The sequence below is a fragment of the Phoca vitulina genome, unplaced genomic scaffold (genome assembly GCF_004348235.1).
Source record: "Phoca vitulina isolate PV1807 unplaced genomic scaffold, GSC_HSeal_1.0 scaffold6, whole genome shotgun sequence".
Taxonomy (NCBI): Eukaryota; Metazoa; Chordata; class Mammalia; order Carnivora; family Phocidae; genus Phoca; species Phoca vitulina.
Genome location: NW_022589709.1, coordinates 51,104,599 through 51,129,452, shown reverse-complemented (window position 1 = coordinate 51,129,452; position 24,854 = coordinate 51,104,599). Strand labels below are relative to the sequence as shown.

The following is a 24,854-nucleotide window of genomic DNA, read 5'->3' as shown; positions in this document are numbered from 1 at the left end:
GCCTTTCTATCTGGCACCCGACCCCGGGTGGAGTCTCCAAACCCAGCAGATCCCCGCGGTGCGCTCCCGCACCTCTCCTCCCGGGGGAAGAAGGTGAGTCTCCCCGGATCTGCCGCTTGTTGGGTCCCTGCTGGAGGAGCAGTGGCCCGACTGTGCCGCGGATCACGGTCTATGACAACCCCGAGCTGAGAGCCCGCGCCTGGGCTCCGTCTCTGCAGCCGGCTTCCCTGCTCCGATACCTGGGAGCTCTGCCGCACTCAGGCACCCCCGGTCTTTCTGTGACCCCGAGGGTCCTGAGACCACACTGTCCCGCGAGGGTTCCACCCCCCACTTCGCCACCAGAGTGACGTCCCTCAGCGGAGCAGACTTCTAAAAGTTCCGATTTTGTGCTCCGTGGCTCTATCACTTGCCAGAAGCGGCCGTCGGAGGCCCCTCCCCCGCCGTCTATCCTCCCGAATATCGCCTCGGATTCACTTCTCCGCACGTCCTACCTTCCAAAAAGTGATCGCTTTTCTGTTCAGAGAGTTGTTGCTCTTCTTTTCTTTGATCTCCTGTTGAGTTTGTAGGTGTTCAGAATGGTTTGATCCCTATCCAGCTGAATTCCTGAGAGGAGACGAAATCCAGGTCTCCTACTCCTCCGCCATCTTGCTCCGCCCCCTGTCAGTTTTAATTTTTTAAATTAGCCACCCATTCATTGCAGTCACACCGGATGAGAGCATCAGCCATGGAAGTGAGTCCAGTCTTGGCTGGCATCTCTCAAAGAACATAAAAAGCAAACCCATTTCGTAATCCACATAAAGACTTTGCACAGTCCCCCCTTCCTCCTTTCCCTCATTCATTCTCATTCAGACAGAGTTTCCCCTGTCTGGTCATGGTAGTGCCTGTCTCTCCTCTCCCACCCCCTTTCCTTCTGCCCCAAGTCTTTTATTTTCCCCCAAGTTTATTTTGAGCCCCTGGCTCTTTGCAGAGGTCTGCCTACTCTGGCCTGGACAAGAAAGGGGGCAGAGGAGCCAGAAGACTTCATGGCCACTGCAGTCTTTTCCTTGGCAGCCCTGGCGAGGGAGGAGGTGATGCATATGCATATTCATACTGTAATCATCCTTGTCCCATTTACATTCTGGAGCTCAGGCCTCACACCTGGTCCTTGCCGGCACCTCCGCCTCCAGATCCTGAGATCACTCAACCAAATTCTCAGAGCACCTCAGCACCAAGTTCAGAGGATTCCAAAAGCACGTTGCTAGAAAGAAGCTAAGCCAGTCCATCCCTTTGCTCTGGTCAAATCTGTTTTTAAACCAGGCCAGAAAGAGTTACCCATATCGTTTTCTCAGAGATATAATCTCCAGACGCTATTCTCTATGCTCCTTTCACCTGATGTGTGAAGTGTAACCATAAGAAATATCTCTTGCCAGGACATTGTTGAGAAAGTCACAACAGATTATGCTCGCAAGAAGATGTGGTCTGCGTCTGATGATTTGCTTCTTCGCCTTCAAGCCACAAGTGCAGGATCCCTTCTTAGGAAAGAGTACGAAGCTAGGAAATCATATTTGTATGAACAAGAAAAGCATGTGGTCAAAATACAGGTATGTGAACCACCTACCACTAATTACAGCAAACTGTCCTATCCCCTGAAGATGCTTCATTTGATAGTATGACAGTCAACTACCAGCATTCTAATTAACAAATCTGACTGCAGATTTCTCCCTTAATCATTGCCCCCAAATCTGCTTTAGTAAGGCTCAGAGATGGGAAAGACGTTAAATGATTTTTCACCTTTGGAGACCATCGGGGGCACTGTGGACTCGCAAAGGTCTGCCTGCCACGAACCTAGTCGGAGCCAGAGGGACTCCTCAGATCGGAGTTGAAATCCTGTTTCTCTAAGAAGCTGGATCTCCTTGTGTCATCTACTTTCTAAAACGGGTGCTTTATGAATTGGTTTTCGGTGGCTAATGGATGTTGAGTGGCACCTGTTTCTGTGTTCTTCTAGACAGAAAGAACAGAAGAGCTAATGAAATGGATTTAGCCTCTCCAAGAATATATTCTCCCTTACATACTCTTCATTTAGGCCTGCAGGAGAAATCCTCCTTTCCTGACTGGTTGGTTTTGAGCTGTTCTTAAGCTTGCATGACTACTCTGAACTTTCTGGTTGCCAGGAGAGGGACTGGCCAAATTTAGATGTTTTCTCCTCTGTATTTCACTACCACCCTCTACCAACCACCATGCTGGCTTCCAAAGGACTATGTGTCTTTTTTTGTGCATCCAAAGTGATACTATTATTGACGGGAAGCATTTAGTGGGTTTTTGCATTGGCCAATAACTAAGAAATTTCCCACATTGGAAGTTTTTAAGTTGAAGATTCCTCTTTTGTGATCATTGGTGTACTTACCTGCTTCCTTCACCTCACTATAATATTGTCCAAGACAGGAAATAAGTTTTTTAAATTTTTATATTCTTGTGTCTTGTGTATGATAGGTGCTCAAATATTTGGATTTGTTCAGAACTTAAGATGTTAGAAGGCAGAAATGATTAATTTTTAGAAGAAATTTCTTTCATGAGCCTGACAAAGAATTTTTATTAGCTGAACCAGTAAGTTTTCCACTTTATTCTTCTTTAAACAAATGGTAGGCAAAACATACAGGAAGTGAAAAAAAAAAAAAGCCTGAAGATAAGATCCTCTACACTGATGCTAAGGCTCTAATTTTACACAGAATTATAGATTGTCAGCCAACCTGACACAATTTGGACCAACCCTAAGCTGTCCACTCTTGGGCATGGAGCTGTATTGTATTTGGAGAACATTCTTTGGAGCACACTGGTATAAAATCCATCTGATATTGGGACCCAGGGCCGAAGTCATGAGAGGGCTTGGGAGAAGGGCAGAAGCAATGATCTGGAGCCTTTTTTCCTCCATCTTAGCAGAGCCAATAATATTGAAGAAGAAGCCATAGAACTGTGAAGTCGCCCTTCCTTCCTTTTTTTTTTTCCTACTCTATGGTAGGAAAAAAACTGTTCAATTCCTTGAAAGCATGAAAGAGCTTCAGCATAAAAATTCTTCTGTCTCCTGGACTAAGAGTGTCCTTAAATATTAGTTTACTTAATTTATATTTACAACTTATATTCATTTTCCTTTTTTTCGAAATAAAATACTACTTTTTTTTTAAAGATTTTATTTATTTATTTAATTGCGCGCGCGCGCGAGAGAGAGAGAGAGAGAGAGAGAGAGAGAGAGAGACACAGCGAGAGAGGGAACAGAGCAGGGGGAGTGGGAGAGGGAGAAGCAGGCTTCCCGCGGAGCAGGGAGCCCAATGCGGGGCTAGGGAGCCCAAGCTATAGACTAGAGATGAATACATATTCAGCGGAAACTTGCTGACCCACAAAACCAGAAGACCATGAACCAAAGGGTATTATGCTACTCTCATTTTTTTGTCAGTGTGGCCAATCTACCCTGAACTACGGGAATGATCTGAAATGTGAGGACTTTTCCATAAAAGAGCTCCATAAAAGAGCTCAATCTTCCTAGCTGGCTGAATGAGTCCCAGACACAGTAGTCTTAACAAATTCAGAGAGAAGGCTCCCAGGCTGAGGGTAGCCACACCCCAGCTCCACCACCCTCGGTCTCCTCCCAAAGAACTGAATAGTAGTACAGAGAATATATGGCGTCATTAGCCAGTCCTCTGTCTCAGTACTTATGGAATATATCAGAAGGTACCCAAGGTGTCTCATGAGAAAGTCACTGTCATTCATAGGATTTTCCCCCTGTAAGGTAAGGTGTCCTATCTCTCTCCCTGTAGAGAGACAGAGAATCTCTTGAGAGCAGTGAGAGAGAAAAAGCCATACTATTTTTGAGCAGTGAGAAGGCCCTAGTAATGTCTACATTTACAAATGAGTGAGGCAGAAAATAATCTCAAACAAAAAGGAGTATTTTATGGGGCACCTGGGTGGCTCAGTTGGTTAAGCGACTGCCTTCGGCTTGGGTCATGATCCCAGGGTCCTGGGATTGAGCCCCGCATTGGGCTCCCTGCTCCGCGGGAAGCCTGCTTCTCCCTCTCCCACTCCCCTGGCTTGTGTTCCCTCTCTCGCTGTGTCTCTCTCTCTGGTAATTAAATAAATAAATAAAATCTTTTAAAAAAAGTAGTATTTTATTTCGAAAAAAAAGGAAAATGAATATAAGTTGTAAATATAAATTAAGTAAACTAATATTTAAGGACACTCTTAGTCCAGGAGACAGAAGAATTTTTATGCTGAAGCTCTTTCATGCTTTCAAGGAATTGAACAAGACATGGACTTAGTGAAACAAGACAAAACGTCGAAAGACAACTGATATCGAAAGAGGGAGAAAGAAATAGTGACATTATAGAATGTAAATGAACTCACGACTGCAGAATGCACAACCAACACTGAGAATAACTGCAGCATGTGGAAGCTTGAGAAAACTCTCAAAGTTGAGGAAAAGAGTAGATCATTTGAAATGTCATTCTCATCTGAAAATGATGATACTCATTTTGTGGCTGGGCTCTGAGAATCAAGTGGGATCATTAACATAACAGACTTGGCACAATGTGCAGCCCTTAGGTGCTCAGTAGTGTCAGATATGAGGAGTTGATGGCCCCAAGGACAGATAACAGAGCCAACATTGAGACTGCTGTTATGATACGGGAAGACATCAGCAAAACTGAATGGGGAAAAATAGATAGCTGTGGTTTGGTTTTGTTTTTTTTCCTTGAACTGAGGAATGCTGGAATGCCACTTCTTAGGAAAAATCATAATAGTGACAAACACCCAAACTTAGCCCTGGGAATTAGGGAATTACTGAACTTCAGAGAGTGCCACAAGCATCCTGGCACAGAAAGAGAAGCAAGCTTCTCTGAAGCAACTTTCAGATGGCCCGGAGCAGCAGGAGAGTCTGCAGGTGGGGAGGAAGGGGATGGACTGGTGGGACAGTTCTTCATCATGTTGGTTTAATGTAAGTGACTACTCTAGAAGATCAGTGGATTTTCTACCTTGAAGCCAAGAATGAAAAGAGATCAATGTTGAGGGCTTTCTTGGCTAAGAGGCCACACAAGAATTTGTGCTTCAGAAGTTGGAGTTGGTAATTTGAATATTACTGTCCCGGATGCCCAATTACCAAGCAAGGCAACCAATTTAGCAAGCCAAATTTTCTAGAGATTGACAATTATAAAATCTGTAAAACAGAGCAGTAGCCTCTGAGGTCTAGATATTTTGAAAGAGTACTTTGTTAAATATGCATTACACAGAAAATATATTTATGGTAAGAAAAAAAAATAACAAAAAGATGGCTGTTATAAATTTTCCCACATGTTCTGATACCAGTCAGAGAAGGAGATTGACACTTCTGTAGACACATTCTGTCTCTAATTGTCTGCAAAAAGCTGCTTGTGAATGGCTTTATGGCTAAAATTTTGTCTCCTTTTGCATTTTCATCAATAACTCCTTTCTTCCAACTTTATACCCATAATCGTTTTTAATAAACAGCATCTAATTAGAAAAGCCTGCAATCTAATCAATCAATGTGATACAATACATTAATGAAAGAAAGAACAAGAACCTCTCAATAGATGCAGAAAAAGCATTTGACAAAGTACAGCATCCTTTCTTGATTAAAACTCTTCACAGTATAGGGATAGAGGGTACATACCTCAATATCATAAAAGCCATCTATGAAAAACCCACAGCAAATATCATACTCAATGGGGAAAAACTGAGAGCTTTTCCCCTAAGGTCAGCAACATGGCAGGGATGTCCACTATCACCACTGCTGTTCAACATAGTACTAGAAGTCCTAGCCACAGCAATTAGCAAAAAGAAATAAAAGACATCCAGATCGGCAAAGAAGTGAAACTCTCACTTTTTGCAGATGATATGATACTTTATGTGGAAAACCCAACAGACTCCACCCCAAAACTGCTAGAACTCATACAGGAATTCAGTAAAGTGGCAGGATATAAAATCAATGCACAGAAATCAGTGGCATTCCTATACACCACCACCAAGACAGAAGAAAGAGAAATTAAGGAGTTGATCCCATTTACAATTGCACCCAAAACCATAAGATACCTAGGAGTAACTCTAACCAAAGAGGCAAAGGATCTGTACTCAGAAAACTATAGAATACTCATGAATGAAATTGGGGAAGACACAAAGAAATGGAAAAACATTCCATGCTCATGGATTGGAAGAAAAAATATTGTGAAAATGTCTATGCTACCTAGAGCAATCTACACATTTAATGCAATTCCTATCAAAATACCATCCACTTTTTTCAAAGAAATGGAACAAATAATCCTAAAATTTGTATGGAACCAGAAAAGACCCCAAATAGCCAGAGGAATGTTGAAAAAGAAAAGCGAAGCTGGTGGCATCACAATTCCAGACTTCTAGCTCTATTACAAAGCTGTCATCATCAAGACAGTGTGGTACTGGCACAAAAACAGACACATAGATCAATGGAACGGAATAGAGAACCCAGAAATGGACCCTCAACTCTATGATCAACTAATCTTTGACAAAGCAGGAAAGAATGTCCAATGGAAAAAAACAGTCTCTTCAACAAATGGTGTTGGGAAAATTGGACAGCCACATGCAGAAGAATGGAACTGGACCATTTCCTTACACCACACACAAAAATAGACTTAAAATGGATGAAAGACCTAAATGTGAGACAGGAATCCATCAAAACCCTTGAGGAGAACATAGGCAGCAACCTCTTTGACCTCAGCCGCAGCAACTTTTTCCTAGAAACATCCCCAAAGGCAAGGGAAGCAAGGCCAAAAATGAACTATTGGGACTTCATCAAAATAAAAAGCTTTTGCACAGCAAAGGAAACAGTTAACAAAACCAAAAGACAACCGACAGAATGGGAGACAATATTTGCAAATGACATATCAGATAAAGGGCTAGTATCCAAAATCTATAAAGAACTTACCAACTCAACACCCAAAGAACAACTAATCCAGTCAAGAAATGGGCAGAAGACATGAACAGACATTTCTGCAAAGAAGACATCCAAATGGCCAACAAGCAGATGAAAAAGTGCTCAGCATCGCTCAGCATCAGGGAAATCCAAATCAAAACCTCAATGAGATACCACCTCACACCAGTCAGAATGGCTAAAATTAACAAGTCAAGAAACAACAGATGTTGAAGAGGATGCGGAGAAAGGGGGACCCTCCTACACTGTTGGTGAGAATGCAAGCTGGTGCAGCCACTCTGGAAAACAGTATGGAGGTTCCTCAGAAAGTTGAAAATAGAGTTACCCTACAACCCAGCAATTGCACTACTGGGTATTTACCCCAAAGATACAAATGTAGTGATCCGAAGGGACACATGCACCCCAACGTTTATAGCAGCAATGTCCACAATAGCCAAACTATGGAAAGAGCCTAGATGTCCATCAACGGATGAATGGAGAAAGAAGATGTGGTATACACATAACACACACACACACACACACACACACACACACACACACACACACACACACTGGAATATTATGCAGCCATCAAAAAAAAAAAAACAAAAACAAAAAAACGAAATCTTGCCATTTGCAATGACGTGGATGGAACTAGAGGGTATTATGCTAAGCGAAATAAGTCAATCAGAGAAAGACAAGTATCATATGATCTCACTGATATGAGGAATTTGAGAAACAAGACAGAGGATCATAGGGGAAGGGAGGGAAAAATGAAACAAGACAAAACTAGAAAGGGAGACAAACCATAAGAGACACTTAATCTCAGGAAAAAAACTGAGGGTTGCTGGAGTGGAGGGGGGGGTGGGAGGGATGGGGTGGCTGGGTGATGAACATTGGGGAGGGACATACCTCTATGTCCATACCACTATACCACCACTATAGTATGGTGAGCACTGTGAATTGTGCAAGACTGATGAATCACAGACCTGTACCCCTGAAACAAATAATACATTATATGTTAATAAAAAAAATTTTTTTTTTAAAGAAAAGCCTGCAATCTCATGGCCTAGCACAGGAGTTCTAGTAGCACTGAATAAGAAAAGCCAGTTCTGGTGGAACAAAAACTTACAAACTGAAAAAGAATGTGTAATTTTGATAAATAAGAGCCATATAGTATTCTACTTCTAGAGACCAAAATTTCTATACCCAGCAAAGTTGCCTTGGTTTGGGAAGGTAACAATAAAAATACTCATAAGTGTAGAATGATTCCAGAGAAATCTACATAATCAATAAAGAGATGAAATACAAAATGAAATCTCCAGGAAAATCCTGTTGTTGAGCATTGAATCCTTAGTACATTAAAAAATAGTACAGAATGGACAAATGGGTTCATTCTACCAATATAAGAATGCATCAATATTCCCATCAGCCTTTACTATGACAGATTATTCAGAAGGTTTGTGAATCTGAGCTAATAAGATTAATAGTGTTTCTGGAGTTTAGATAATTCCAGAAAAGCAGAAGGAAGAACTTGAGCTAATACTAATACCTTATTTGCTTTTCAGTTTGGATTTAAAAATGGGGTATATTTATATTTATATATATATTTTTTTTTCACATTTCTGTGCTTTAAAAGTGCTACCCACAAAAACAGGAAGCACCAATGAGACCCATCACAATGAATGTGTTACTAGTTAACTTGCCATGGAATCCAGTAACCCACAGTTAGGGTCCCCTCCCCCTAGTCTCTATAGCCATCAGGACACTTTTGCAAGCAGTTGTTGATGACATCAGAGATCAGTTTTTCCAATGATCTCAGAAATGCCATACCGAGAGATCCCATGGTGGCATTTTCTAAATGGGCCATCAACTAAAAATCCTTTATCTTTGCTTAGATCTTTATTACTTGAAGTGTAGAGCATATACTAGCACTGTCATTACCTGGAACCCCCACCCACACCCACTAAATTCAAATCTGCATTTTAAAAAGACCCTCTGATGATTTTGTATACATATTACAGTTTGAGAGCACTGTGAAGCTCACTCCAGTTTTAAATCCTCAATAATTTACCTTCCTGTATAATTCTTTATCATCATAATAGCTTAAAAGAGAAAAACACGTGCTCATTTCAATAGTTAGTGCAAAGGCAACTGATAAAGTTCCAGACCCATTCCTGAATTTTCTGTAATCATTACGCTGAGGTTTTAGTTCATTCGAGGAGATTGGCATCTTTACAATAATGAATTTTCCAGTTCCATAATCAGTATATCTCTCCATTTATTAATCTTCCCCACCATATAGCATTAAATTTATTCCTATTTCTTAGGTTTACTCCATTAGTTATTTTTTGCTATCATGAATGTCATCTTTTTTCTGCTGTATTGTTTATTTTTCACATGCAGAAAATTAATCAAGTATATATATACATTTTATAACTAATCACCTGGAAGAACTCAGTTTTAATAATTTTTCAGGTGGCCCTCTTGAATCATAACTACTTTTTACATTTCTGATTTTTTTAATCTTGTAATCTGTCAAGGAATAAATTCATATGGCCTTAATAGTTTACTCTAAAACATCGGGTACTTAAAAACTATTTGGGCTTAACTCCCACTTCTGGGAATGTAGAATACAGCTACTTTTCCCTATTCTTTGCTCTAAGTACAGCTAAAAGCCCCAGATATTATTTGTAAACAAACATAACACTGTGAAAAATGGAGAGGGGAAAGGCAGACAGGCTTGGGAACCTTGAGACCCAAGGAAGGACATGGAGGTGAGTTCTGTGGTTTTCTTTTAGCTTCATATATCTCCGACTTGTTGCTGCAGAGGCTGGCAAAATGGAAATGCCAGTGGGTGCAGGCAGAAACTCCAACAAAAGCCTGCTATCTGTAGCCAAAGGACCAGGAAAGGTGCAGCCCAGAAAGACAAAACTTTTAGACAATAACCACTCTACTCTAGCCAAAGAGCACAGGAAAAAAAAAACAAACAAAACTGTGACCCCATACCACTCATGCCACAAAGTCGAGAGCTTGGCCTTCCACCGTAGTAGACTCTAACAAGGTACCCAGATACCCACAGAGCCTGAACTTCCATGCTCACAAATGTAATGTGGCAGCCCTCCCTTTCCTTGCTAGGTGGTGTCAAAGAAGGCATGGTGGAAAGTCAGGACTTTGATGACAGCCCAGTAGTAATGAGGCCACCTGCCGGCAAAGCCTTCTGCTATCAGTGGAAGGCACATGAGGAGTAGTAACACAGCCCTCCTGGGCAAAGTGGAATTGGCACAGCCTTGGGGCGTAGTTAGAGCTCCTAGCTCCCATGCAGCAGTAATAAGCAGCCCCCACCTCAGATATCAATAGAGGCTAGGTAGAAAACCTGAACTTCCACCCCTCCTTGCCAGTAATGAGGCAGCACCACCACCCCCTTCCCTTGCCAGAACAATGTCAGGGAAAACCACCTAGAACAGGTTAAATAAGATCCAGAGTCTTATTAGTCATCACATAATAATACAATTTGTCCACATTTCAAACAATAATAAACATTTCAAGAACCAAGACAATTAATAGATGCCAATACGGGGGCGCCTGGGTGGCTCAGTCAGTTAAGTGTCTACCTTCGTCTGGGTCATGATCTTGGGGTCCTGGGATCGAGCCCCATGTTGAGCTCTCTGCTCAGCTGGGAGTCTGCTTTTCCTTCTCACCCTCCCTCTATGTTCTCCCCCCCCACATAAATAAATAAATAAAATCTTAAAAAATATATATGCCAATACAGATGACAGAGATGTTATAATTTAGCTGACAAAGATTTTAAAGCTGCCATCTTACAGTAAGCAATTATGAACACACTTGAAACAAAGGAAAAAATATAAAGTCTCAACAAAGAAATAGAAGATAGGGAAAAAAAACAAATTTTAGAACTAAGACATAGAACAACATATAAAAAACTGAATGGATGGACTCAACAGCAAAATGAAAGGAACACAGGACCAAATTAGTGAACTAGAGAATAGAATGATAGAAATTACTAGATCTGGACAACAGAGAGAAACGATTGAAAAAACAATGAACAGAGCCTCAAGGCATCTGTGGACCATAAAAAAAGATTGAATGTTTGTGTCATCAGAGTTTCAGAGGAAGTACTGAAAAAGCCTGAAATAAATAATGTCTGAAAAGTTTCTGTGTGTGGTCAGAGACACAGAACCACAGATTCAAGAAGCTGAGTAAACCCCAAAGAGGATAAAGTCAAAAAAATGTACCCAAAGATGCATCCAACTTCTGAAAACAAAAAAAAAAATTAAAAATCTTTAAAACAATGAAATAGAGATGACAGCTTAGCTATAGGGGGAAAACAGTTCTCATGACAGAAGATTTTTCATAAGGACCTATGGAGATGAGGAGGAATGGCACAACATGGAAAGTAAAGAACTGTCCAACAAAGTATTTGTTATCCACCGAAAATATTCTTTAGGAATGAAAAGGAAATCAAGGCATTCTCAGATGAAGAGGAAAATTAATAGAACTTGTCACTAGCATACCTGCCCTAAAAGAATAGCAAAGAAAGTTCTCTAAACAAAAAAGAAAATGATGAAAGAATTTTGGAAAACCAGGAAGAAAAAAAAACAATGAAAGTAAAATTGTGAGTAAACATATTTTCCTTCTACTCTTGAATTTCTTTAATTATGTTTGACAGTTGAAGTAAAAATTTTAACACTGTCTTATATGGTACTAAAATGTATATAGACAAAATACAATTGTATTATAAATGGGGTAGGTATGTGCAGGAAAGTAAGGTTTGCTGGAGATCAAAGTATAAATAAAAATGAAGCGCAGTTTTTATCAGTCAATTTGGACAGCATCAATCTTTTTCATTTTTGTCAGTTCAGTGAAACCCTGGGGAAAGAACTGTCTATCATACACTCTTTGGAGGGCAATTTGACAGTAGCTATCCATTTTAAATATCAACTATTGAGCCAGTAATCCCCCATCTATTAACCTATCTTGATGGAATAATCCATACAAAATACATAATAATGTGTGTACAAGGTTGTTTACAATAAGAGTATATATGCATATCCCTATGTTTGCCCATTTCAGAGAATACATAGCAAAAAATTAATAGTTTTTTTGTAGAGTAGCTACAAAAGTAGGGGTAGGTACATAGGCATATTTTACCTTACACCTTTTCTCTACTATATCCTAGTACATCATTTTCTAGGCATTGAGTCCAGATTCTTTGCATAGAAATAGATATTATTTATGTTTTTCTTTTTTTCTTAACAGGTCATATCATAGTATTTGTGGCAAACTACAATTTCCTTGTTTTCTTTGCATTGTATCTTGGAGATCCTGTTGTTCCTCAAGATACAGAACATTGCTGTAGTCAATATATGTGACCCTCTTTCATTCTTCGTAACTGCCATGTAGCATCCCTCACTAGGAGTGCAATTGCAGTTGATCTGTTTCCCCATTTGTAAAGATTCTGCTCTATGCACATGTTTAGTATTACAAGCCATGCTGCAGCAAAAACCCTTACATATATTTCTTCTGTAGTGGTGCCTTTCTTAGGCTAGATAAAAGAAAATTAGAAATGCTTGGTGAAAGACTAAATAATGTTAAATCTGATATTGCTAAATTCCCTCAAAAAGGCTGTATTCCTTTGTACTTTGCCTGAACCCCACTCTCCCATCTTTGCTATTTTATTCACTGCTTGACAAGTGGATAAGGTAACAACTTACCCAAAGTTATTCTGAGTGCTGCCCGAGGCTCCCTCAAGGTTATAGCCATCCTACGTTGTTTGTAGATGGTCTTACATTTTTGTAGATGTTGGTTCTGTGGTTTCCTCTTGAAGTCCAATTCCAGCTACCTTCTGTCTTCCAGGATCCCTCAGAGTTATTGATCCATATGCTTTCTTTTCTAACACTATAGTGAATAGCTTTAAAAGCCTATTTGTGAGATGTTACCATTAGGGGAACTCCATTATTTTTGGAGTTTCCTGTGAGTTTCTAATTATTTCAAAAAGAAGAAAGTATTTTTTAAAATACTTTGTCATTTCTAAGGATTTTAATTGAGAGCAGAAGTCTGGAACAAGTGCTTAGTTGATCATTTTTTTACTGTACTATTTTGTTTTGAATCATTACAAGACATATTTTTTAAATGGTAATAAAATTCCACGTGCCTTTTTTTAAAAAGAATGGATGAGGTAGATTGACATATGTAGACATGAAATTTATAAAAATAATTTGATTTTTTGTATTAGTCCTTTTTAACAAGAAACTTGTATTTCATTTCTAACATGAAAACAAAACCAGAGAATTGAAGTGAGTTACAAAGTTAAGTTTCAATAAAAAGATTCTCAAAAATGAATTGGAATAAATTTAAATTAGTTTTGTGTTTAATCATTCTAAAGATACCAGTTTGTGTCTAGTTTTTGTAAATGTCGCCTATAAAAGTTCTCTTTAATGGTGATAACCTAGTAAAGCTTTGTTGATGAAACATCACCAAACTTTATGTAGAAATAGATAAGATAATAAATGATCAATCACAGCGCTCCTTTTTTCAGGGATCCAGAGTTACAAATTAGTCAAACATTTATCTTCCTTGGTCTGGGCCATCCATGGTGGGGTACTTGCTGGAGTAAAGATACTAGTCATTACTTTGAAGCATCTTCTGTTGTTACCACATGATAGCAATACTCAGTTCATCTCTTTGTATGTTTCAGAGCAATTCCATTTTATTATTACTCTTGTCACCCAGAGCCTTGGTAAAATTAAGCTTTCAAATGGGAAACTGGGCTTCTACCTGGTAAATGTACTTTCCCAAGTTTGGGATAAGCTGTGAGCTTGTACATGCTGTTCAATATAATGTCCACCTCCCAGTGAGGGTGTCCACATGCTATTTGGAAGGGAGGGCCCCTGGCAGTGTTCCAACTCAGTGTCTCCTGAGATATACTCTGTTCTTGTGCTTTCTAAAATTACGTGGGAAACTGTTACACATAAGTAATTCTGTTACTTGATCTTTCCCACAGGCTTGTTGGAAGGGACATAAACAACGGAAAGCATATTCGCACAGGCGGCAAATGTTGATTGATAATACTGATTCCATTGTGAAGGTAAATATCCCTTCCTACCTTATCCAGTGCTTGACTTAAACCTTTCTCTTCATTTTAGTTTTGCTCCTGGAATACAGATTATAAAAAGAATACATAAGAGTCTTGAAGTCAGAATTAAGTCCCAGGTTTGAGTCCCATGTCCATTACTCAGCTGATCATCTTCAAGTCTGTTAAAACACCATACCTGGCTCAGGTCCTTTACGTGGTTTTGAGAATCAAATGTGCAAGTATTTCATAACCTGTAAATGCTCTTTCTCTAGGAAATCCAAAATGATTATTTAAGCTCTGGGGGAAAACAGTGTTATTTCACATGCATCTTACCGTATTTGCTAATAATATTTACAAAACTTAACGGTACAAAACTTTAGTTGTTAGGCAAATGTAAAACCAGTGACAAGAAGAAGTAGAACTAAATTAGGGCCTGTATGTGGGAGGTGAGCAGGTCTAACCCAGCTCTGGATCCAGGCTGATGGCTCTGAGTTTAGAAAAAGAAAAGGCCCTGGGGTACCCACTGCCCAGTGCTAAAAACCAGAGGACTGCCCAGAAATGAACTTGCAGACAATGTGGAAGTCCAGATTAGAGTTGGAATGGCAGGGCTGGAGAGAGATTGGAATCAAATGAAATTAATTCAAAAGACTTTTTAAACTGTGAAGGCATTGAATAACATCATCTAGATCCATTGTGCTCCTTAGTAATGTGCTGTGCTTGCCATGGATCACAAGCCTGTTGTCTCGGACAACTGTAGGTCCCAACTGGCCCCTCATGAGAACTCTAGACATGTTTTCCTGTAAAGACCTAAAGGATCCTGGATGCCTTTAAGGGATGCTGGAAGAAACCCTGGACTTGGTTTTTGATTCCCTGACCTATTGCAACTGTCAGCAAAATGCCTTGCCCTCTTGGTTTTTATTTATTGAGATGAAAGCAAAATGGTACAAAGTTACATTACCTTCCCCACCAAAAGGTATAAAATGCTTTGAAACCCTAGGAAAAAAGCAGTGAAAGAAGTAGGAGATGAAGATGAGGCTTAGGATGTTAATTACTTGGTGGGCTGCTCACTTTTACTTTTTTATCAAAAGACCAATGTTATCTTTAGAAAGACTGTGTGAAAAGCTTAAAGGTTGTTTAGTAATTGCCTTGGTTTCTCCATTTAACTCTTTTTTAGATTCAGTCCTGGTTCCGGATGATAGTAGCACGGAGGATATACCTTGCACGACTGCAGTATTTCAGAGATCATGTAAGAGACACGCAAGTGGATTTTCACCCTGGTTGAGAATGAGCTGAATGAATGCTTTGTTGAATGTTAACATTGAATGATTTCTATTAAATGGTGGCAATGTTTTTAGAAAAGAACCCAGTGGAAGACTGTTAGTATATTGTATATGTTGGCTGCATGGTGTTCCTATCTAGTCTTTGTATTAAATAGAATATTTTGTCAGTTCAGGAAGAGAAAATGAAATGTCTTCTTTCATAAATTTTTTTCACGCACTTGCTTCCTTTTGTCCTAAGACACACACCAAAGCTTTTAATTGGGTTAAGTGATATTTTCATATCTCCCCAGCTGCCTTTGGCTCAAGTTCTAAAACATCAGTGTCACTTAGTTGGATGGACAGTTGCAATCTACACGTCAGTAACCTAACATATTTTTTTTAAAAGTCCAGAGCTAAATGGTGGGAATGAACAGTAGGAGGAAACAACAGGTCTTAAGAATTCAAAGTGATAATATTTGGAGGCTTACTTTTTTTTATTCAGAACTCATGTTCAGAGTGAGACTTCACTATTTAGGACTGCATAGGAAATGTGTGAGAAGAAATGGATGTGGACCAGTAATGCCAAAGAGAAAAGATTCCAGATGAGAATTTTCCAGCACTGCTCGTAAAGCTTTTCTAACTGCTAACTGATAAACTTAAATAGAGGCCCACAGGAAGAATTTTTTTCAGGATCTTTAAAGAACAGATAAGTGAACATAGATTGAATCATCTAAATTTGGGGCTAAAATTCTTTTCCCTTTTAGATCTCTTTATAAACAGTCCCATACAATCTTGTCAATACTTTTAGCTAACTTAGCTGACCCTTTCTCTGCAAAGAAAATGCAAAAAATAAACATTGAATACACTCCATCTAAATATTGCCAGTTCTAAATAGTTTTTGTTCTTTAAAAAAAAAAGATTTTATTTTTGAGAGTGTCCGGTGAGGGAGGGAGGGAGCCGCGAGTCCTTCGCTAGGGAAAGACCAAAGACTAGCTTGTAGGAAAAACCAGTAGAAGCCATGTTTTGGAGACCTGTATTAGAGGCATTGCATGAGTTTGTAAGACATGAGTCTGAAATAGCCAGCAACTTGGTTCTTGAAAGATCTCTGAACCATGTGCAGCTACTTGAGCAAGTGGGTCGGGACCCCATCATGAAACAGGTGGGAGGGGAAAACCCAGTCACAGTATCTTCTCTAGCAGCGAATGAGATGCGGTGGTCAGGGGAGAGTGAAGCACACCAAATGGGTGATGTCAGGCAGAAGACAACATGGCACAGAATATCAGTATTCCAACCAGGCATGGTGTATCACCATGGTATATCAGTATGTGGAATGGGGTCCCGAATTTATGGGGAAAGGAAAGGAGACTATGGTGAATACACAGATGAAAATAACATGAGGTGACAAGCAACACAGTCAACAGTTGATAACATAATCTGAGTGACCAGGGGTGCCTGGGCGGCTCAGCTAGCTGAGCGTCTGACTCTTGATTTCAGCTCAGGTCATGATCTCAGTGTGGTGGGATCGAGCCACGCATCAGGCTCCATGCTCAGCTGGGAGTCTGCTATTTTCTCTCTCTCTAACATAAATTAATTAATTAATTAAAATTCTGAGTGACCAGACCAAAGACAAGGCATAGAGTGGATGGTTCTTCCTTGGCCATTGTTTGGTACAGTCTCATTTCCAAATCATGTGTAGTCTTTGTAGTTCCTAAGGACAAGAATTAAAATATTCTTTTATATAAAATGAAAAAAAAAAACATTTTAAGTAATCTCTACACCCAAACGGGGCTCGAACTTAAAACCCTGAGATCAAGAGTCATATGCTCCACCACCTGAGCCAACCAAGTGCCCCTAAATAATGTCCATTCCTAAATACTGACAGTTCTTAAGTAGTTCTGAATTCTACAATCGTGGAATAGATGGGCCTTGGGAAGATCATGACTGGTCTCATTCTTTTGCAGAAAAATGAAATTGTGAAAATTCAGTCACTACTGAGAGCAAACAAAGCTAGAGATGACTACAAAACATTGGGTAAGTAGGAGGACAGATCTTCCTCCACTAACAATGGGGTTACGTCCTAATAAGTCCATCATAAGTTGGACAATATCCTAAGTCGAAAATGCATTTAACACACCTAATAGATGGAACATCACAGCTTAGCCTGGCCTGCCTTAAGTGTGCTCAGAGCGCTTATATTAGCTTACAGTTGGGCAAATCACCTAACACAAAGCCTATTTTATAGCGAAGAGTTGACTATCTCGTGTTACTTATTGAATACCACACTGCAGGTGAAAAACAGAATGGTCGTGAGTGTATGTATGGGTTGTTTACCCTGGTGATCACATGGCTGACGGGGCTCTGGCTCACTGCTGCCACCCAGCATCAGAAGAGAGCATCCTATGGCATGATGCTAGCCTGGGAAAAGATGCAAATTCAAAATTCAAAGTACTTTTCTAATTGAATGTGTATGGCATTTGCACCATCATGAAGTCAAAACATCGTAAGTCGAGCCATTGCTTGCTGGGGATCATCTATATTCTGAAACAAAGTATGGGTTCCTTATAAACAAGGCAAAAACAAAAACATCTTAGTCACTTTAGAGGCCGCTCCAGGAACAGAAGTTGTCCAGTGTTTCCAGTAAGTTTTGACCATCTCAGACCCCAGGTTCTGAACTGGTGCACAGAGGAACATTGATGGCAGGAAATGGGCCTTCCTGTTATAAGTGAAAGGGGTAGGTAGAGTGGATATGATTTCTTCAGAAAGAATGGAATTGGTATAAATGCTGATATTTTTATATTAAATTCGAGCTAGAGTCAGAAATCTAATGCAAAAGAGTTAGCCAGAAGATAAGCTTATATTTGAACTGTTTAATCTGTTTTGTTGGCCTACAATTTTTTCCCCTCGTTTTAAGAATAAAACATGTTTGTATAAGAAATTTTGGAGGGCGCCTGGGTGGCTCAGTTGGTTAAGCGACTGCCTTCGGCTCAGGTCATGATCCTGGAGTCCCTGGATCGAGTCCCGCATCGGGCTCCCTGCTCGGCAGGGAGTCTGCTTCTCCCTCTGACCCTCCCCACTCTCATGCTCTCTCTCTCTCTCATTCTCTCTCTCTCAAATAAATAAATAAAATCTTTAAAAAAAAAAAAAAAAAGAAATTTTGGAAACATGAATAAGAAGGAAAAAATATGAATAAGAAGGGAAAAAGCTCATCTCCTAAAGATGACTATGAACATCTTCCTGTAATTTCATTCTAGACTTTCCATGGTCCCTATAGTTTTTAAAATATTTTTTATTATAATACTAATATATGCCATTTTTAGAAAGTTTTGAAACAGCAAAATAAAAATCACCCAGAAATAACATTGACATTTTGCAACTATTTACAATCCCAACTTTGCATATGTTCTTCTGTTCTTTACAAAGTGAACATCTTTTTTTTTTATATGCTGAATTTTTAACATTCTTACTATCACAAGAACATGTGATAGATTAAGAACTTGCTGATAAACTTACTAGTATTGCACAAACTTTTTAAATATTTTGCTTAGTCATTCTGATTTAGTTTTGAGAGGGTAAAGAAAAATCATGACTTGTGCATCTTAGTCATGAAAATGGCCATTATACTGTATCTACCTCTGTCTTGCTTCTTCTTATTTTTAGGAGGAAGTCAAACTTGAGTAATGTAACCAGCACAGTGCCTAGGAAGTAGTTTAGCTAGTGCCATTTATTGCCTAAAGTCTATCTGAGTTTTGAGATGAAATATATGGCTCAAGAAAGGTTTTCCCTGGTACTTGTTAAGGAAAAACCTCAGGCCAGGTTCTGCCTCCAGCCTGCAGAATGTATTGGATTACACATCATTCTGCTGGATTCCAGAATAACCTGTGCAAGCTAAGTAAGGAAAGGCCAGCTAGTCTTTTCAGGGCCACACTTCTCCATTGTTGAATTAATGAGATTCATCTTTCAGTTGGTGGATACCTTTAAGTGTTTTACAAGAAGGCTAAATAGGGATTTTGTTTTCTGAGCCCTAACACACTAAAACAGGTTTGCTACTGCCTTTGCTCATGAAAGACAATTTAAGAATAAATTTTCCAAATGAACACAGGCTGCTTTTTGTTTCATTCTAGGTAACATGTTTTTGTGGTCAGTTGGGGGGATGCTTTTCACTTGCTTACATTTTTTTAAATTGTTATTTATTGGAGAGAGAAAGAGCATGAGAGGAGGAAGGGGCAGAAGGAGAGGGAGAGAGAGAATCTCAAACAGACTCTGCGCTGAGCACCAAGCCTGGTGCAGGGCTCGATCTCATGACCCTGAGATCATGACCTGAGCCGAAATCAAGAATCGGACACTTAACCAGCTGAGCCACCCAGGCGCCCCTTTACATTTTTTTTTTAATTAGAAGACAAAAGAAATTCCAATTAAAAAGTCCAGGTGATTTTATGTTAAAGCATAGAAGGTAGATAGAAACTATGTTAGTGAGTAACTTAGATCTAAGCTGCTCTGGGCTTTAGCAAATAGGGTGGTTTTGTTGTAACTGAAATGTAAATTTTCATTTCTTTCTCAATTCACCATCTTTGTCAGACTAAGGCATTTTTTTAAAGATTTTATTTATTTATTTGAGAGGGAGAGAGATAGAGAGAGAGCATGAGCAGGGGGTAGAGGGAGAAGCAGACTGATCAGGGAGCCTGACATGGGGCTTGATCCCAGGACCCTGAGATCATGACCTGAGCAGAAGGCAGATGCTTAACCAACTGAGCCACCCAGGCACCCCAAGACTAAGGCATTTTTAATCTGAAAAAAAAAGTCACTTTTATTAGTCTGTCATCATCCATTTTCACCCATTCCTTCTGGAAAGGCTTTGAGTAACTTCAGACTTGGAAGTTGCTGCAACTGTGATTTGGCCACTTGTCAGTGCTAACTATCACGTTAGGTGATTCTCTGAAACTAAAATACCCCAAAGTGATTCCCAGCCTGAAGATGTCACAAGCCTACTGTTGACAGAGGAAATATTAAATTTGGGCCATAATAATTAGTAAAGCTAAAATACTAATTTGTTTCTAACGTGTTTATTGGCACATACAGAGATAAGCAATCCTTAGGAGCAGAGAGAGAGAATTTGTGACCAAATGAGCTGGCTCGTGTTCTCCCAACTTAGCTACATACACATGAGCTCTGGAGCATCACTCAGGCTTTTTCTGAAATGGCCATGTCATTAGCAATGTCTTTGTTAGAAATGGTAGAAAATAAATTCACATGTGCTTCAGTGATCAGGAAAAGAAGGGTTCCAAGAGCCAAAGTAATTTCTCCAATAAAGCCCATCAGAAGTGGCAAAATACTAATATAGATGCCCCTAGATTTGGTTGTTCATGTGGGGTTCAGGCTGTTAGTTCTTTGTGTTGTTGGTTTAACTCTTTTTATTTCTTGAATGTCAAAACACCCCAGAACCAAGCTGGAAGTAAAAAGAAGATGGATTAGGGATTCAGTGTAAAGGAGAGGATGGGGATGGAAGTCACCACAATGGGGCTGAGCTTTTTCAAGTCATCTTCGTGTTGTTGTAACATTCATCCCTGAAGGTCCAGATCGTTTATTCTTACATTGACCCAGTGTTCACTAAAACACTTGAACAAATGTATTTTTTGTGAAGTCAGAGTGCCAGGGAATTAAAGCATAATTAATGTTCAAAGCACTGAGGGGAAACTCTTTTAGAATTTAGAACCCCCTCTCAACAGCTGAGGCTGGTCTCCCAGGCTCTGAGTGCCCTCACTTGGTCTGTGCTGAAAGGACAAGGATCAAATTTCAATTTCTAAAATCCTTTTATTTGTGCCACATAGAATGTGCATTCCACTTGTCATTCCATTGGCTCCTGTCTGCTCTTACAGGTCTCCCCTCATTGACTTTTTCTAATTCACCTTTCACCTAATTCCTGCTCTCTCCCCCATGGTCTTTTGGGCTGAGAGAAGCCACTTTCTGTTTCCTCTAGCAAGAACAGAAATCGCTTATCTGGCTCAGCCACAAGGTCTCAGAGATAACTCCGTTAACATGCATTCTCAAGTGCCTCATCAATAAGGCACAGATAGGTAGAACTGTCTTCTCCGTGGGAGAGTCCTGGAAGCAGTGTGGGAGAAGGCTGATAAATGAGAATTAGATAACGAGAAGACAGACCAGATGGCGTTGGCGTGCGGTTATTTACATGATCAGGTTCCCTGTCCAGATTTGACATGGGCAGAATGAGTCACTCCAGTGACCAAGTACTTCCGTTGCTGTATTTTTATAGTAATGCTTTAGTGAAATACCTGATTCCTCTCCTATTGATGATAGTTCCAAACATGCCTAATTAAAGCATGCCTCTTCCTTTCCCCACAGTTGGCTCGGAAAACCCACCGTTAACAGTGATCCGAAAATTTGTACACCTATTGGACCAAAGTAACTTGGATTTCCAGGAAGAGCTGGAGGTAGCACGGTTAAGAGAAGAAGTGGTGACCAAGATCAGAGGCAACCAACAGCTCGAGAAAGACCTGAACTTGATGGACATCAAGATCGGGCTCCTGGTGAAGAACAGGATCACACTGGAGGTCAGTGCTATCTGTGGGGCCTCCGGCTCCCAGAAGAGAGAAGGGGCCCTTGTATTTGCCCGCAACACCCTTGTCCAGCTAAACTCATCAGGAATCCAGGATATGTTGTCCAAATTCACTGACCATCTTTCTCATGGTTCTCAGACCTGCAAAATTTTAGGCCCCCGCCCCTTATAACATATTTTGTAAGACTTCTTTACCCTTCTGAAATGAATAGTATATGAAACAAAGCCTACTTGCATATGTACCTTCACAATGAGGCTAAGGCCTTTCCGTGAATATAAAAAAGTCACTGATAATAAAAGCATGGTTTTCAACATGAAAGTACGTGGGCTCAGTGCCCTTGGAAGATGTGATCAAGTTGCCTGAGGCTTGAGCCTCTTCCCAGAGTACCCACACTGAACAAAGTACTAATAGCTGCAGATGAGACTGATGCTTGCGAGTGGGGGAACTGTCAGTGATTTCATTTTCAGAGTGGAAAACAACTCTTTGTAAAGTTCAGAATAAGCCTGTCACTCTCCCCCCCCCCCCCCCACAGAATTACAGTCCTAGAAAAGTCCGGGTATGTTAAAATTGGGGAGAAATGTATCTTGCTTCTATCTAAAGCAATTAGTTTTTAGGCTCAAATAATCACAGAATTTCGACCTACATGAATGACCAACAGGACATTGAAAAATCCAGCCGTGCGAAATGTGGAGAATTTACGCAGGACTGTCCTACAAATTGCAGGACAGCAAAGCATCCCTGCCCCTACCCACTAGAAACCAGTAGTAGCTTCCACTTGTTAGGATGTTAAAAACAAAACAAAACAAAACAAAAAAACACCTTTTTGGGGTGCCTGGTGGCTCAGTCGGTTGGAGGTCCAACTCTTGATTCCAGCTCAGGTCATGATCTCAGGGTCGTGAGATCAAGCCCTTCATCGGGCTAGGCGCTCAATGCACAGTCTGCTTGAGATTCTCTCTCTCCCTCCCCCTGCCCCTCCCCCCACTCACACATACACACTCTCTCTCTCCTTAAATAAAAAAATTCCATCTTTAAAATAACAAATACCTTTACACATTTTCAAAATGGCCCCTACAGAGTGGACTGCCCCCAAAACAGCCTCTAAGTAACTAATGCTATAGTTTTGTATCTGTGTGAAAACTGCTTATTTCAGAGCTCTCTCAAACCATGTGAAAAGTTTCATTTTTACCCAAGAAAAGAGATTGGTAGTGTAAGAGGTCTCTCCATGTCCCTGTTCCAGTGCCACATCAGTTTTCAGAAAACGGATAGGTTGGGAGGGGCATGGGATGCTAACCTTCTGGAAACTCCGAGAAAGCTACCATGGGTCAAACATAGAGTGCCATCTGCCACGGACTTGAGTCTGTGGTTCTGGAAAACTGGGAAATGCGCGGCTCAGGAGGCCAGCAGAGAAGTGGATGTGAATGCCCCACTCTTGTCTCTGGCCCTCAGAGAGAAATAGTGAAATAGTGCATAGAAAATAAGGAAAATAGAGCAGTTTATAAAATAGGAAATGATGGTCTTTTCTAACTATTAAGTACAATTTAAGTGTTCTTTATTAAGTCTGTTTTTATCATTTTATCCAGAAAAAGAGTACTTTTCTCCTTTTAAAAAAAAATGTGTTTGTATCATTTGACAAACATGAGAATTTGTAAAGTATAATATATTCCAGAAGGTCCTTCAGAAAATGCCTTTTATAGCCTTCAACTGCTGTTTTACCCTACTCCATAAAGTTGTAAACAGGAAATGCCTTGCCTTTTAAAATAAAGGCTAATTGCAAAACACTGAATAGTAGACGTAACATGTAGCTTGTTATTCATGTGGAAAATGAAATCATGGCAAATTTTCAGGTCCTTATGAATGTTTAAGATTTTTTAAAACTATTCCCAATTGATAGCATTGTGAATAGGAGCTAATTTTTCAACTTACCTTTTCAAATACCAAATATTGATTACTTATTGGGAATTAAGTTAATGATTATTAAGTATATGGTCTTATTACTGATAGTAGTATTTTTAGTTTGATGATAAGAATAGTACAGTTGAAGCTTTATAGTAGTGAAAAAGTGAGAAACAACCCAAACACAAAAACAATAAACAGAGAACAACAGAATTAGTTTAACATGTACGTTACATACCCACTAAAAATAATTTTTCAAAGAACATTTTTAAGGGCAGGGGGAAATGTTTGCAATACAAGAGAGAAGACAGTTACTTAAAACAGTACAATTTCATTTGTTGTGAAATATATATATATATATTTTACTTAAAGCTAGAAAAAAAGTTAAGTGATTTTTCTTTGGGGGGCTGGTAAAATTAAACTTCTGAGATTCTTTTTTTTTTTTTAATACTGAGCATGTTGGGACGCCTGGGTGGCTCAGTCCATTAAGCATCTGCTTTCGGCTCAGGTCCTGATCCTGGGGTCTGGGATCGAGCCCCAGCTGGGCTCTCTGCTCAGCAGGGAGTCTGCTTCTCCCTCTCCCGCTGCCTGTAGCTCCCCCTGCTTGTGCTCTCTCTCCCTGTCTCTCTGTCAAGTAAATAAATAAGATCATTTAAATGCATACATACATACATACTTACATACTGAGCATGTGTTTAGTTAGGAAAGAAAGGTTTTTAAAGGAAGTAGCTTAGTTTACAAAGAACAACTCCAGCTCTAAAATTTTTCTAAAATTGATGTTCCTCTCTTGGCCGCTCGGTTGGTACAGCATGCAGCTCTCAATCTGGGGGTCATGAATTCAAGCCCCATGTTGGGCAGAGACCTTACAAATAAATAAATAAATAAAAATAAAATAAAATTGGCATTCCTCCTATAAATCACACAAAGTCAGTGGGTGAATGAAATGGCTAACATTGGTTTTAGGCAAAAAAAAAAAAAAAAAAAAAAAAATGGCTTAGAGATGGAGACAAAGCAACTGAAGTAGAAGTTTCTTAGAGAAGTAGGGAGGAAGAAAGGTATAAATTCAAACAAGCTTGAAAGAAAATCTGATTAGAAAGTAAAAGTAATCT

The 24,854-nt window shown here is 39.8% G+C and overlaps 2 protein-coding genes across 4 annotated transcripts in view; both read left to right on the top strand.

The window, feature by feature from the left end:
* Positions 1-24,854, top strand: part of IQGAP2 (IQ motif containing GTPase activating protein 2) — a 294,620-nt gene that overhangs the window by 225,332 nt on the left and 44,434 nt on the right. For 2 of the 3 annotated variants that reach the window (XM_032404163.1, XM_032404162.1), the window contains exons 17-21: positions 1,410-1,580; positions 13,950-14,033; positions 15,196-15,267; positions 17,242-17,311; positions 21,638-21,846. In XM_032404163.1, the coding sequence (XP_032260054.1) occupies positions 1,410-1,580; positions 13,950-14,033; positions 15,196-15,267; positions 17,242-17,311; positions 21,638-21,846 (606 nt within the window). The remainder of the gene's footprint in view (positions 1-1,409; positions 1,581-13,949; positions 14,034-15,195; positions 15,268-17,241; positions 17,312-21,637; positions 21,847-24,854) is intronic. The other variant, XM_032404164.1, reaches the window with a different exon arrangement.
* LOC116632310 (single-stranded DNA-binding protein, mitochondrial-like) lies at positions 16,299-16,682 on the top strand. Its single transcript, XM_032404167.1, has one exon. It carries the CDS (start codon positions 16,299-16,301, stop codon positions 16,680-16,682), a length of 384 nt encoding a protein of 127 aa, XP_032260058.1.